This window comes from Calonectris borealis, chromosome 1, assembly GCF_964195595.1.
Source record: "Calonectris borealis chromosome 1, bCalBor7.hap1.2, whole genome shotgun sequence".
Classification (NCBI taxonomy): Eukaryota; Metazoa; Chordata; class Aves; order Procellariiformes; family Procellariidae; genus Calonectris; species Calonectris borealis.
In genome coordinates this window covers 51,484,699-51,501,104 of record NC_134312.1, presented here as the reverse complement: position 1 = coordinate 51,501,104, position 16,406 = coordinate 51,484,699, and the positions used below count along the sequence as shown (strand labels likewise).

Genomic DNA, 16,406 nt, shown 5'->3' with positions numbered 1-16,406 from the left:
ACGTGTAACACTGTTCTGAAGCATTATAGCAGAGGTGCTTTAATTTGCTTCACTTTTCCCAAATGCAGAAGCACTGTGGAGAGCAGTGAAGAAACAAATAGGCCAGGATGGGTCCAGGGGTAGTACAGCTGCACTGCGTCTGTGCTATGCCTGAGCTAACAAGCTGAAACAGAGGGTGAAGCAATACTCAGATGAAGCTCGAGAGCCTTCTGTCTTGAGCTGTGTCTGCAAGGCGCCAGGCGACAACATATGGACTTTCTCAGTCGGCGTCTCCACTCTGCCTTCCACCGAATGGGGTAGCTACACTGTAGGTTAACTCCTTTCAGCTTTCAAGAATTTCTTTAATTTCTCACACGTTTTATTTTAATTTCTCTTCCACATTTTTAACATCTTCAAGCTGGCTACCGATATTTTTCCTGTTCTTGTGTGCCCAATTTGCCTGCCACAGTAACTCTGAAAACCAGAATCAATATTATCTGAAGAAGTAGTAAAACTCTTGGAGCCAAAACCAACAGTACAGACCAAAGATGGTGCTCAGAGGATGAGGTACAGAGGAGAGGAAAACCTGTGGATTAGGAAAGGAAATGGAAAAAAAAAAAAGTTATCACTTACCAGTCGGTGAAGTATGTCATCGTTTTTCTTATATTGTGGAAAAGGAAACCAACTTCTAAAGAACTCAACTAGTTTTGACAGGATGCCTTGCTGAAGGGAACAGAAATTACTCCAATTAAAAAAACCCAAAGCCAAAAATAAATAAATAACAACAGAGAATTCCTTTATTTCTGCATTTGCTTTTCTTGTTAATTCAGACCCAAGTACCTGTAAGGAAGTTTGGCTTACTTGTCTGGCCTAACTTCAGAGTACGCTAAGGGAACATCTGCTTCCCGTCAGTTTGCCTGTACACAAGAGCACATGAAATAAAGCCTTCAGTAACCCCACCTATTTGGAGCATAATGGATTGTTATGTTGTACTGTTAAAAATAACTACAGCTAGAATTAGTTTGATCTCAAGTTGGCAGCTACTGCATCAATATGAAAGACTTTCTCTCTCTTTGAGGATAAAAAAAGCAGTGAAGTTAAATGGCTGACAGGGACTCAAGAAAAGTAAAAGACCACGAAAGGGACAACCTCTCCTTGGCAAACCACCGCAGCATGAGGACAAGGCTCTGGAGGAGTTGTGAACAGAGACAGGGAAGAGTGACTGTAAGAAGACAAACCGTCCCAGAAACTCCCTGTCCCAACCAGTGTGTGCTAGCAGGTACTTTGTCTCCATGCTGCTTCCCATGCAACCTAAATCCACACTTTCATCTGAGCTGTAAACATAACTTTGAACGCTACTAATTAAAGGGACTCCCTTTCGGTCATCACACATTTTACTCATGTATCTTCCTAAAATATGGTGCATGAAAGATTATAATTAAATAGATGCATGATTTTGCTTCACTCTGCAGCCATTCAATGAGAAAAAAATGGAGTTTTTGACACACACTGTATACCTACTTTCCTCAGACTGAGCTGACAGGAAGTATTTTTCAAAATATTTACTTACATATACTTCATGAATTCTGAGGCCCTACATCTTAATGCTGACTGCTGACATGTACTACAATCAATCGAAATGTATGCCAAAAAAATTAATTGTGGAGCACTTACATTTTGTGGCATACTGGTTTTTTTTCTTTTTTTCCCCCAACTATAAGGTGGGAAATAGAAGAGTAAAACCAAGCAATAGGAGCTTGGAGTTTTGCGGTTAGCCCTGTGATCAGCCTGACAGCCCTCTGAAAGGCAGGATGACACAAGTTCGATGCAGCAAGCCAGGGCAGAACAGCTTTGAGTAACATCAGAAATTGTCACCCTAAAGCCCTTATGCTTCAACGATTTTTGGAATAACTTACTTTGGCATCCGTTTAGGTAACCTAACTCAATTTTTTCTTTACGTATGCATCATCTTTCTGTGTACAGTTAGAATTGCAAACCTAGCCAAAAGGAAGTGTTTTTAGGTTAGTGGAGAGACAAACCAATATCATAATGATAGCTCTTCCTGATACAGAGACATCATCGCAGCTTATTAGGAGGAGCTATCCCAGCAATCCTCACTTCTTAGACTATGGAATAAATCCAAGTGATTGCATTTTGATGTTGCTCAAGGGCACTGACATAAGTTGGAAGAGGAGAAGAGTGTTACAAACAGCAGCACAGATTATCCTCCAAGTTTCTTGTGAAGTGGTGCAAAATAAAACAAAATTTTCCAATTACAATTTGTAGAAAATTGAGATTAAATAAACAAATTGCTGTGCATTTGAGTTGCAGACAGATATTTCATTCAGAAGTACTTTCCCCAGTACTTTGAAAGCTGAGTACAGAAAGAATTGTCCATTTACTATTTAAAATTATGCCTCTTGGAGCCTACCATTTTCAACTGCTTAGCCTTCAAGAGTCTTTGGGTTTTTATCATGAACATTTAAATCTACACCAAGGTTAATTTTAAACTGCTACCAGCTGACTAAACTAGACTGTGGAATTACTGAAAAAAAAATCCCATACTAGTGTACTACGTAAGTAGTCTTTTGGTTTATTTTCCATGTTTTAGTTTAAAAATAAAAATCTGAGCTTGCATAAACACTCAACAGGCATGTCAGTGCTTGAAAACACAAAACAAGACAACCTACTGTCTTGGGCTGTGACCCAGTAGAGTACAGTAACACATTACATTATTCAGATCCTTGGAATAGTGTCTCACAGTTTGCATTCCCATTGGGAGTGTTACTGACAAGTAAAACAACTTTCATCAAGACACAAGTCAGGACATGTTGCCAATGCTTCTGGAGTATTCTTCTTACAACTTTAGAACACCACTCAGTCAAACTCTCTGTAAACTGAATAACAAAGATGTATAACTCCTAACATTTAAAAAAAAATAGCATAGGACATGCACATTTTAGGTACATTCATCTGAATCTAAAATAAAATTCTAAGGACTATTTCTCTTTTGTACAGGATGAACCTGAAATGGCAAACTAGCAGGTATCTAAAATATCGTCATTCACATTGGCACCTTTCAATTCTGTGCACTTCAGAAAGAAGATAATGCTACATATTAAATACCTTCCAGCTACCCAGAGCTAGCATTAAGTGTGTGGGAGCCCTAGACAAAGACAAAGGACTGGTCCCTCTGCTTTTCCACATCAGGTCACCTGCACAGCTACTGAGGGCTAGTCCCAACACAATCCTCAGCAGCTGCCTCCAGCACCAGCCCTGTTCTAGTGATGAAATATTATCACATCTAAGATGGGATAAGGTGTGACAGTATAATCAATTTAAACATTCAGCTATGCATAGCAGTCTAGGAAAACGAGTGAGAAAGGAAAAATGTAAATGGGAAGAAATACATTCCTTAAAGATCAAGCAGAATTACCCAAATAGGATTTAATTCCAGAAAACAGGTCTAGGAGCTCTTGCAAACAGTGCTTTTGAGTATCAAGTGATCATGAGACCAGAACTTTAGCTGTAACTTTCTCCGGAGATTGGTACAGCCAGGAACACTGCACCTATAATTACCGTGCTAAATCACATCTCTATACGCCCTCAGATGGGAGCTTGGCATTTCATCAGCCCTCAGAACACAATCTTGAAGCACCTTTACAGCTTTTCAGCTCAATGTTCATTAAGACCATGTTCCAATTAAAAAAAAACACCAAAACCACAAACACAGAGAACTATTTAAGTTGTGCTTCAAATTCAACTTATGCGTCTGCCTTTCATTGCCTCTGCTTCGCAGGACAGGAAGACACAGCAGCAATGTTTATATCAGTCACTAGGAACCTCTTTTTATTCCAGATTTGTTTTTTCAGTCCCTGAAAATCCCAAACTGGATCTTTGCCTGTCAAAATCTTGCTACATGTCACCAGATTGTATCTGCACCGGGTTCCTACTTGACTGAATACAAGAGGAGTAAACAATTTCAACTCAAAGACAAAGCAATACTGCAGCTTTTCTATTTTTATTTTCATAAAGTGTTTAAGGCATTTGTAAATTTGCTTTTCAGAACAGAAGGAAAACAATACACACATACTAGACGTCACTCAGCTTGGAACATCATCTATTCCCTGTGATTATATTATATTACGCTAAGCCTCAACTAGGCTAATTTTATATTAGGACTGTGGGTAGGTACATATTCAGAACTCAGAAGCCATTTGTTTCCCAGACATTTTATAATTTCAGTAGACTAGGCCAGCAAAGGCTGAGAGAAGGGAAGTGATAATAGAATCATGTAAAAATGAGGAAATGATTGGATGGGAATGTAAATGATTTGCCTGTATGTCATACAAAAGTTGCAACAAAGCCTCAGATTCTCCTAAATCCAGTCTACTTCTTTAAATGTGTGGTCAGCTGCCTCTCCCTCATTCTCTTTCCTTTTGAGACACCCTACCAAAATGGGACACAGAAATCAAATGACAAAAACAGACTTTATGACATCAGATTACAAAAGAAAAGTGTTAACGTTCCCAAACTGGTACTGGAACAGCAGCAGTAAGAACCTATGACATTTTATCACTAGAAATTACACACAGGTCTCTTCCTCATTTCCAATACATATCCTTGTCTAGACAGAGATGAGACAATGTGAATGTCATCCTAGTATTTGTACGAAATGGACAGCCCATTTTCATACACCCACTCCCTACAAGTTGCAAGGCAAACCATGACGAATTACTTCTACATCTGACACAATGCTGGGGGACTTGCTCCCAACACAATAAAATTAAGTCTAAAATGCTTGAGTGGAAGGGAGGGGAAAAAAAAGAATACTTGAGGCTTTTAAAAGCAGTGTATCTTAATACTTTTGAGGTTCTTAACCCCACAGCACTTTTGTATTAAATTCAGTGGAAATTATATACATGAACACAGCATCATACTGCTTTATTGACTTCCACAAAAGTAATTATGCAAAATAAAGTAATGCAGCTAACAAGCAATAGTCCTGCATTACTTCATAGTAACAAACAGATAACCAGCCAATGAAATATGTCACCCTAATTTTCAATTAACAGCTGTTTAATTAAAGTCTTCCTGCACTAAGCCAGAATAGGTATCTTCAATGGAAATGTACCACAAAACTGCCAATAGCTTTAAAGAGAAAATATATTTTCAGGTGGTTTCTTGAGGGCTATGGTGAGTGCCAGCTGACAATTCTGAAAAGTAAGGGTAGTGGACCTAATATTTCCATGAATTCTTTTAAAGGTAGTTTAAATTAAAGTATAAAAAAGTGTGAGTTAAACCCTGAATTAAATTCAGCCTTGCCTTGTGATCACTGATAGAAGCAATCATTATTACAAATGTAATAGCTATCCAAATCAACAGTAACTAGAAATGAATCTATTCATTAAATGTAAATTAATCTTACATTAGAGAAACCAGCCAATGAAACCTGGAGACACTGCAAGAATCACTTCCCTTTCTCCCTTCAGTTAATCTGTTTCTTAGGCTCACAAATCCTCGGTGTATGAGACTGGAGTTCTGTATGAAGCTGCTTGGTAGTTTTTTTCTACATGATTGCTGAACTCTCTGAAAAACTGTAAGCTCTACAAGAGCACGTCAGAAAAGTACAAAACTTAAGGATTATGATGATAGTATGAATTTTTTTACAAGCTCTGTCTAATCCATGCACTAGGCATGCAGTGGTACTCACAGGTCTGCTCAATGCATATGCACCCTGTATCTTATCTACATGGTCATCTTTGATCAGAAAGTGGGCCATGAAAGAAGAAGGGAGTCATGACACACTTCCATAGGACTACAAGTCCCAGAAACTGTGGATTGAGGCTGTGAAGCAAAGTGCGCAGTGCCCAGCTGGTAAACACAAACTATGAACAATCTATCCATGAAGATAGACTCCAACAGGACTGAAGACCAGAGCAAAATGTTTCACATTTTATTACTCTGCCTTTTCAAACAGACTAACAAGTGTGTGAGGACAATTATATAGTCTATACAGAGAGTGGTTGAAATGAATATCACTACATGAAAATATGACCTCCCAACACTTCTCTGAATACTGCTAGATGAATAAGCTTCACACTGCAACTTCTACATTTCCACTTCAAAGACCGTGCATGTCAGTCCTTGCAAGTACACCATACTATTGCAAACATTCAAAAAACCACAGAAGAAAACTGACTGATGTTATCCACACCTCCGAATCCTACCCCACCTAAGAACCTACACAGAGCAGAATAGATTAAAAATCGCACAAGAAAAAAATACTTCCGACCTAAAACAAAGGAGGAACAAGAGGGACACGTACAAAACTGGAAAAACTTTGTTGAAATAAAGCCTAACTAACTGTGACTATTACTTGGCTAATTCCCTGAAGCATCTTGAGAACTGAGTAGTGAATATACATCAAGATGGCATTATTTGAGAAAAGATCCTAAGAAAAGCATCAGCTCTCCTCATTTGCCACATGATCCCCCATCCACCACAATGTGCAGGGAGACCTTCCGGAGATCTCAGGGCCACTCATATTGCCTGTGTTTGGGAAAAATAGGATTCTCTCCCCAGTTCACTGCCAGCTAATTGGCAGGGTGGAACTGTGGAGCAGGGAAGCAGCAAACGTTACTAATGAGAGGGAAGGGGTTGTGAACTTCTGATTTGAAGATAGCTGAAAAGGTACAAAACAGGAATGAACAACAGGAAAACTGAGCTCCAGCGGAAGGTCAAAAGCCACAGTGGGCAAGAATCAGATGACCTAAGGTGCACAAAGATGGAAGCTACTGTAGATGGTGAGGAGACATGAGAAAGAAATGGTAATTCTTCAGAGGCAACACATCAACCCCTGAATGCTTGGTTTGCGTTTTTACCTGTAAGGCGCTGCCCACCTCAGCCTGCAGTGGCCAGGACAAAGAAGTCTGCATGGAGGCCTCTTTTTCCTCCTGGCTTAAACACATAGCTGGAGCATGTCCACCGAAAACTGAACTCTCCACTGTGGAAGTGAAAGAGGTAGGCAGAAAATAACTGCCCTTTGCATGCTCCATCTAGGTGCTAAGGAGAAGATAGACCGACTGCTGAATTTTCAACATGCTTGTTGCAACGAGATTCCTACATTAGCTGCCTTAAAAGAGGAATTTCCTCACCCACACTACAGCTCCTCATCTGAGTCACATTGCCTGTACACTACCAATAATAGTAAATTACCATTTATTTTTAATAAGGAAAACAAAAAAATGTGTAGGCCACAGTAGGTGTTGAACAGCCAAATTCTCAAGCATAATTTAATACCAAAATGTTTAAAAAAATCCACAAGCCTTTACTTAAAACGATAGAGAAATAAGAAGTCTGAGCTAATCAGCTGATGATCCTCGTCAGCTGTTACTGTTAGAAAATTGCCATAACCTAAGCACAGTTCTACTATCTCACTCAGATTGGTTATTGTATTTATACTTCCCAGAAATCCTCTTTCTTAATATGTTTTGCCACAGAGTAAGTGATATTTAGCAACTGAATGCCTGAGAGGGGCTGGGAACTATAAATAATCTGTTCCAGAAAATTACAGGTTTTGTTCCCAGAATGTCATGCTAAGCTAACATAATAATATCCAGTAAATAAGATAATTTACAACACTCAAAAAATTCACTATCAAAGTCTCTTGCTTCCCTAGCTTACATAAGTGCAAAGAAACACTTCAAACTATACTGGCAAACCATGCATTTCCAAACACATTTGCAGACAAGATATGACAACTGGTTGGGGGTTTTTTTTGTTTGTTTTTGTTGTTTGTGTGGGGGTTTTTTTTAATACAGTACAAGATTTATCTCTATCCCCTCTGATTTGGCGTATATGTGAAGTAATGTGGTTCCCTTGAGAAGATAAATACTCAGGAACAGGAGAGCGCTCACCTTCTGGGCAGCATGCACAGTCCGCTCTTTTTGGCTTTCTGCTGCTGCACATTGCTCTGCCTTCTGTGACACAGATGAACATACTTCAAAATCTGTGTGTCCCAAATCCTGCAGATATTGGTAGAGTGGGGAATTCTGAAAGAGAGTTAAAAAAGGAAAATGAGAAAAAAACAATGTTAAAAATCATTCCCTGTTCCCCACAAAACACAACTGTGAATACAGCAAACACACAACCAGCAATGAATGGATTGAGAGCAGCCCTGCAGAGAAGGACTTTGGGATAGTGGTGGATGAAAAATTGGACATGAGCCGGCAATGTGCGCTTGCAGCTCAGAAAGCCAATCGTACCCGGGGCTGCATAAAAAGAAGCATGACCAACAGGTTGAGGGAGGTGATTCTGCCCCCCTGTTCTGCTCTGGTGAGACCCTACCTGGAGTACTGTGTTCAGCTCTGGGGTCCCCAGTACAAGACAGACATGGACCTGTTGGAGCGGGTCCAGAGGAGGGCCACGAAAATGGCCAGAGGGCTGAAACACCTCTCCTATGAGGAAAGGCTGAGAGGGTTCGGGTTGTTCGGCCTGGAGAAGAGAAGGCTCCAGGAAGACCTTATGGCAGCCTTTCAATAATTAAAGGGGGCTTATAAGAAAGACAGAGACAGACTGTTTACCAAGGCCTGTAGTGACAGGACAAGGGGTAACAGCTTTAAACTAAAAAAAGGTAGATTTAGATTCGATATAAGGAAGAATTTTTTTACAATGAGGGTGGTGAGACACTGGAACAGGCTGCCCAGAGAAGCTGTGGAAGCCCCATCCCTGGAGTGTTCAAGGTCAGGCTGGATGGGGCTTTGAGCAACCTGATCTAGTGAGAGATATCCCTTCCCATGGCAGGGGGTTGGACTAGATGATCTTTAAAGGTCCCTTCCAACCCAAACCATTCTGTGATTCCATGCAACAGGAAAAAAAGCAACACAGTTAATAGCAAAGAAGCCAAAATTTTGCTTTAAATATCTCCCTTAAGTTTTATCCTGACCATAATGAATGAGGCTGCAAAGAGAGTCAACATACAAAACAATGTGATGAGAAATAAGCATGCAACCAATCAACTTTTCCCATAGCAATATTTTTTCTAGGTTACCTGATAGGGTTCTTTAGCGTATAACTTACATGTTTTCAATAAATAAACTACATATTTGGTAATATATTTTAAAATATCCTTGTGTGACTCCAGAACACTTAGTGAAACTGATTTCCTAAAGTTTATAAAAATGGAATATATTATATTTTGAACCACTTCTACTGAAACAAACTTTAAAACTAAAGAACTTTTCAAACTTCAGTAAATGAAGCCTCACTGTAACCTGATTAACTACCTAGAGTGTTTTACAGAAATGGAAAAACAAATTAGAAAAAGGCTTCTGCTCTCTCCATAGATGGTAGTAACACTTCTGGCAAAGGAGTATGACAGTTATTTAAAAAAAAACAACCAACACACCCCTACCACCACCTTTTTTAAGCTGATGGCAAAACTACTAATTTACAAAAAGTCCTTAATAAAACTTCTTAGTGAAAGTACGGAATTCTGATCGCCAAACAGTGGGTTTTTACATGTTTAGATATTTATCTATACAGACTTCCGAATTTTCTTGTTTTCATCTGCATCAGATATCCAGATTTACTTAACTGTTATTTTTCTGTTGGCATCCACATATATGGCAGTATTATGACAGATGTGATGGAAAGGATATTTATGCTAACTCCAGTTCTACTCAGGAGATGTAAAAAGACTTCTTTTTTAAGAACACCTCTCAGCAATCAGTCTTAAATAGCCTAGTTAGTTAGGGATTCATTTTGACCTCTGAAAAACTTTATCAACAACCCACACTAGTATGCAAACACTAGCAAACTGCATAGGAAGAACACAAAACATTTTAAGAATTCTAATATGCTATCGGTGAGATAACAAAAATAATGTAAGTAAAAACTTTACAGTAAATACAGTTGCAGAGGTCTGCAGAAACAACCACCAACAGAGCATCTACTACAAATTGTTACGTTAATTATGATTAACTTGCTGGTGCAAGCTGCGAAAAAGACACATCTACCATGACCATGTACCAACATGGCCAAGTCTCGAATCACTGCTTGCCATACAATAAAACTTGGAAGCAATCATTCATACTAGCTGAACAAATCAACTTGTTACCTCTAGGGATTTTTTTTAACCCCATCACCAAAGTGCTATTTTGATCACTGTTACCTATTTAAAGCATGCAAATTCATACTTTTGCACGCTCTTCTTGAATTACTCACAACAGATTCAGTGTCCAGTCATGACCTGAAACTCAAACATTCGTACCAACCCCCAGCTCTGTGCAGGTACAGACAATCCCTCTCACCCACAATGACAATGATTGTGCAAAAGGCTAGGATACGTTAATGACTCATTTCCTTGTGGGAATTTTTCCAGTGAGACAACTCAATCCTATCTTTTTTCTAAGTACCCTTTCTCCATGGTTGAGTACTTTTTCAAACGCATCTAAGTCGAGTTAAACAATGTGCTGTTCTGGACTGGCTGGAAAGAAAGTATGTTTCTCTCTAAGTAGAACATGCCACTTTACCAGAATTACTTAATTAAAATGGAAAAGAAAACATAATAGACTAGAATACTTCTCTTACTTAAGATACTGTTCAATTAATTTAATAACTTCAAGATGTAACTTGGAATATGAACGGATACATAACCTTGTCTTCTTAAAATGGTTTTCATACAGAGGCAGGCTGTGCAGTGCCAGCACACCTGGAGCAACCTGAACATCCCCACACAAGAGGCTTTAGGGTAGCATGGAGGTTTCAGTCAGAACCAGCCAGAATTTTCCCCATTTAGATGAAGACACACAGACAAAACAGTGGGTGAACAGAGAATGTTTTATTCAAAATCATAGTTTTGATGCTCGCTCCAGGCAGGCCTCCAAGGAAATTGTATCTAGGCTCTTGGCAGACCTGTCCATCATCTTGACCAGACCTGTCCATCACCTTGATCATCATCTTGATCATACTTGTCACAAGCAAGGCCAGGCATCATTTGACACGACTATTCTTGTACTTTATTGGTACTCACCTACATACAGACAGCTGGCAAAATAACCCAAATATACCAAGGAGTTTTTCCACTAGTATCTCAGGGTGCATCTCGCTCTGGGGTCCGTGATGAGATAATTTTCTAAAAGCTGATCAAGAAAATCGGTCTAATGCTTTTTAGATTGGTTCAATTTCCTTACAAAAATGGAGGAAGGAAGGCAGAGAGAGAGAGAGAGACAGAGACAGACAGAGGCTCTGTCCACTGAAGACAGAGAGAATCAGTAAAATCCTGAATGCTACATTTAGTAAGTGAAATATTACATAGATGTAAGAATGCCCAATTCTTCCTTCTTACTGGGTATTTGGCAACATCAAAACTTTCCATCTAAGTGTAGTTAGTACATTTTCTACTCTACAGAAATAGTAAAAAATACACCATGTCTCCAAATGTTAATGAAACTTTAGCCCCTAGCTAGGATGAATAATTTTATTTGTTCTTGTAATCAAGGTGGAATACAGGCACCTTACTAGTTTTTACATAAATTCTTCTGATTAACTTTTCAAAGGCTTCTACAGGGTCTCATTAAGGGTAGATTTGCAATTTTTTATCACTGCTCGGAACTGGAAATCAGTTTTCTGATTATTGAGTTAGCAAATTATAATTGATTAAAATTTAACTTGAATGTTTATCACATATTCCTTGAAGTAGATAAGGTTTCTCCTCTTTCAGTTTCTCAGAAAGTACTCTACGGCTACGACAATCCTCCTCTAGCACATTTCTCTCACTCCACATGCCTTCTCTTTCCCATTCTTTTCTAAAAGATTGTTAGTGGAATTTAAGTGCACATTGGAAAACCTCTTTTTTTATTAACTTAAATGACCAAGAACTATGCTGTGACTAAAATCTCTTATGCTATAAGTAAAACCACCATTGTTCCCCTTTCTGAATCCATTAGTAGCATGTAAGATGCGGGTAAGGAAAGCACTGAATAAGAAGTGGGTTGAGGCCCTTGTGAAATTAGATTATTAAGAACCTTAATGAACTGATCATAAAATTCTTCCATTAAGAGTGAGGTCTCTTGTGTAGCACACTCAACTTTACATTTTGCTCAGAAAATTTGAAGATTACGCTCCTGTTCTATTAGAAATATCACTGATGACATACATACATTAGCCTATGCTAAGATAAAAACACACAGTATTTATTTATTTATTATATTTCATGTCCTAGATACTGCCCAACTTTAAATGATACTGACAAGCCTGTCACTTGTAAAGCTGTGTGGTCTGTATAACTCACTGAGCATGTCTCCAACAGTCTATAGCAAATTTCTCCCATGACATATGTAAGTAATGGTTATAAAATCAAGTAAAGGAATTTTTAAAAGTTGAAGGGTAGATTTTATGTATGTGAACATTCACACAAAAGTTCCAATATTATCAAAGAATCAGAAAATTATTAATTATGCAACCACAGAATATACCATTAAAATATCCTCTTCTATATACTGCTTGTTTCAATACAAGAGACAGAAGTATTATACTTAATGCTTACAAAGCATTTTTAATCTTCACAAAAAGCTTTAAAAACAATAATTAAATCTCATAATGTGCCTAATGTCCTACAAATTATAGCTCTGAATTTCTAGCTTACATCCTTACCCAAACCTCTCACTCCTAAATGCCTTTTTTCCCATAACAAAGATCACAGATATGCACCTATTCTTGCACATGCACTTCTAACTGTGAGAAAAGTTCCTTGGTTTCAGCTCATGCCATCATTCATCAGCATTGTCAGGCTCTGCTGTTTTCACCTGCAAATGCCATGATAATATTAAAAAAATCTACTTCTTGGTTGGGGAAAATAGGAGGGATCTGCCTTTTTTCCTCCTAATTTTTTTTGCCCCAAATTCATGCATTCCTTTTTTCAACAGCCCAACATTCCAACATTAAAAAAAAAAAAAAGATCTACTGATTTTACATTTCTGCATATATTATAGATACTACACTTTTCGTTTAAGAAATTCAGCACATATCAGAAAGTTTATCCTTGGAAGCAGTAATAGGCTGTAATTTAAAAAAAAATATAATTTAGACTTGAAAGCAAGCTTTTATGTTAGAATATAAGATAAAGGGACAGCAAGGTTGTTTCAGTGGACAGGATGAAAAGCAAATTTAAAATATAAAATCTCATCTTCCTATTAACACAGCATCATATTATTCTAGAGGAATCTATTTCCATGTATTTTTGAATCTTTCCTTTCAACCACTCTCAGCTTAGATAATAACTAGAATAGTTAGTATTACTCATGTTTGACAGTCAGGTTCGTTTATTTATTTCTAGTTGTCTCTGGTAGAATGACAGGATAATGAATCATTTACAAAGTAGAGAAGAAAAAAAAATTTAATAATTCAGCTTATTGTTATGTTACCATCATACTACCAGTTACTGATGGGAAATATTATCTAAAGTAAGTGAGGATACCAAGACGGGGTTTTTCAGCAATATGCTGTATTTATTTCTGAAGTTTCTTCTAAGTTTCTTCTTCTTCTAAATCACTTTCTGAGACCACCTACAGCCAGGGCATTTTTTTATTATGCTTCTTGTCCAAAATGTGTGCTGGAAATGGAAAACAGTTCCAGGACAGACAGAAGACAAAATGCCACTATTCTTTGGTGTACTTCGTACAGATTATACATGGAAAAATCTTGTAAATAAATGAAGCAAGGTAGTCACAAACAGTCGATGTACTGAGTCGGAATATACGTTTTGAAAATTTTAAGAATTGGGGTTTTCTTGAGACTCAGCATAGACTGACAACAAAAAACCCACTTATCTTTCTATGACTTTTCTAATTCACTACAGTCAGTCATACTGCAAAGCCATTCAATTGTAACTAGACATTTATAGTACAGTATAGGTTTATATAAGCTCCCGTTTCCAGAATCAAGAAAGAAAATCCTTTCCTCCTCATTCATAACTCCCTGAGCATATTTATTTTAGATCCATACTACCAAAAATCATTTCACTCACATACATATGTTTAGTTACAACTCTCCTTTTTTCATTGTTGAAAGTGGTTGAGTCTCATTCTAAACCCAAGATATATTACGCAGGATTAAAGAACAGTCCACTAAATTCGTTTTGTTCTTTAACCCTTTCCCAATGCTTATTTTAATGCCACTTGCCATACAGCACTGACTTGCTTAGAAAAAAACGTCACCTAAACTGAAGACTAAACATCATGTTTGCAACTCTAAGCCTACAGTAAAAATAAATACAAAAAAATCAAAACCAAGCCAAACATTAGAAGATAATTAAACATATATAACATTGCCTACTGCTATGTGACGGAAAAGCTGTAGAGAATTCCTTAGCTTCGGAAAAGAGCTTACTTTTGATAGATACCCACTCAAATACTTACATCTATTGCAGCCTTGCAAGCACAGATATTGCACTTTAATATGTGAGGCATTTTGTGCGTATTCTGAAAAAAAACTTTGCAATCACAAATCAGATTAAGACACTGTTAGCTTTCATAGTCTTGTTACAATAGCAGCTGAAAATCAAAGCCACACCCAAATTATTTTTGCTGATGCATCATGAACTAAATGACTCAGGATTTCTCCATTAGAGATATGGGCTTCCCACACCCAACGTTCTTTACTATAATAAAATTTCCTACCTAGTAAACCCCTGCTCTAGTTTCCAACCATAGCTAATGGAGATTAACCTTAAAAATAATATTTAATGCCACTGCACAAGATAAGAGGTTTAAAGATCTCTTCTTAAAATACAGATATGTTTTTCCAAAGCTGAGGTTTCCAATATGCCAAAACCACTGTGGGAGCTTACACCACCTCCAAAATAACTAAAAGTTATGAATTATCAGTTAAAAAAAAGATTAAACATTTCTACCACAGTGACAGTAAAGGCTAAGATATGCTGAACAGGTGGCTAAACTCAGAACAAAATAAACAGTATTGAAATCTCCCACCCTTCTCTCAAAACACAGATTTGAAGAAGTTGAGCTAACACTCACAGACAGTGCGATCTTTGTCTCCTGGAAGAGGGTATTCCATTTTTCTCTTCGGTACTGCTCCCATGCACCTGATAGAATCTCGCCTGCCTCCCCGATTCTTTCCGCTTGTCCCTCCAGGATGACCCGAGCCGAGGATGAGAAGCAGCCGTCAGTGTAATTGCACCTGTGCCCCTGCACAGTAGCATTTTCCTGACAGCATCAGCGGATGCAGTTTGAAACTTCCCAAGACCATGCGATTTCTCCTGACTAATGTGGCTTTCTAACTGGGGGGAGGGAGACGAGGATGACAGATTGCTAAAGGCTTTTAAAAAGATACTGCTTGAAAGAATGATTGCACATCGATCTTATATGCAGCCATTAATAAGACTTTCCAAGCAACAGTATTTAAAAGCCTTGGTCATATTCTCCTGGCTGGTAACCACCTCCTCCTGTGCTTCGACTGAGAAAGAGCCAGGCGCTGACAGGGCTAATATTAGACAATGACTTCAAGGCAGCGAAAGAGTCATTTAGATTTCCTATTCTGCCTTCACCGCCACAGGAACGTAGACCTTGGTTTCTCCAGCACTACTCTATCATCTGATTTAGAAGCAGGCTCCGAGAACTACTTTGAAGCCATTAATCTATTACTGTTCCCGGACATTTTCTGATGCACAATATATATCTAATTCTGCATGCACCCACGTGTCCTGAAGAGTTAGGAAAGTTTTACAGCCTGTGTATAGTTCTGTGTCACTGGATCTGTGACATGGGAAAGCTCTTTCATTCGCATTTTCAGCAGGTGGTTGCACATTATTGCCATCGTGGAAAAGTCTTAGAAACAAATATTGCGTACTAGACAAAGCCCTGAAAGTCACTGAGAGCTCTGGATATTATTTACCCGCTCAAAAGTGGACTTGCGAATACAGGTGAAAAGCTGAGCAGGACCTTTCTGACAAGGACAGAGATGAAAAATATCTGAGAAACTGAAAGTAAAAGTGGTAAAAGTGCAGGACAGGGTAACAGGCCAGCCAGACTCTGTACCTGGAGCTTTGGTGAGAAGTCACTGATCATGCAGGTCATCAGACTAGGCTGATACCGGAAAACTGGTTTGTTTTATACCAGTTACTAACAACTCACAGATTTTACCCTTCACTTACATTCAAAACTAAATTAATGAAATTAATGTATCTGGCTGGTAAACTACTGGAGTATTTCTGAAACAATTTGGAAACCTCTTTAAAACACCGGCTCCAAAGCATTACCTTGTTTATCCATTATAAATCATGTTAATTCTGACTCCTAATGACAACACACTGTAAGCAAACATCTTTATTGAAGTGAAAGGCATCAAGAAACAAAAAAGACAGTGCCATTATAAAGACTAAAAGAAAAGTACAGTGAGTCTTTTTT

At 38.2% G+C, this 16,406-nt stretch overlaps 1 protein-coding gene across 4 annotated transcripts in view; it reads right to left on the bottom strand.

The window, feature by feature from the left end:
• The window catches only part of VEZT (vezatin, adherens junctions transmembrane protein), a 67,423-nt gene that overhangs the window by 45,500 nt on the left and 5,517 nt on the right, over positions 1-16,406 (bottom strand). For all 4 annotated transcript variants that reach the window (XM_075151416.1, XM_075151422.1, XM_075151431.1 and 1 more), the window contains exons 2-3: positions 7,899-8,033; positions 613-702 (exon numbers count right to left, since the gene is read on the bottom strand). In XM_075151416.1, the coding sequence (XP_075007517.1) occupies positions 613-702; positions 7,899-8,033 (225 nt within the window). The remainder of the gene's footprint in view (positions 1-612; positions 703-7,898; positions 8,034-16,406) is intronic.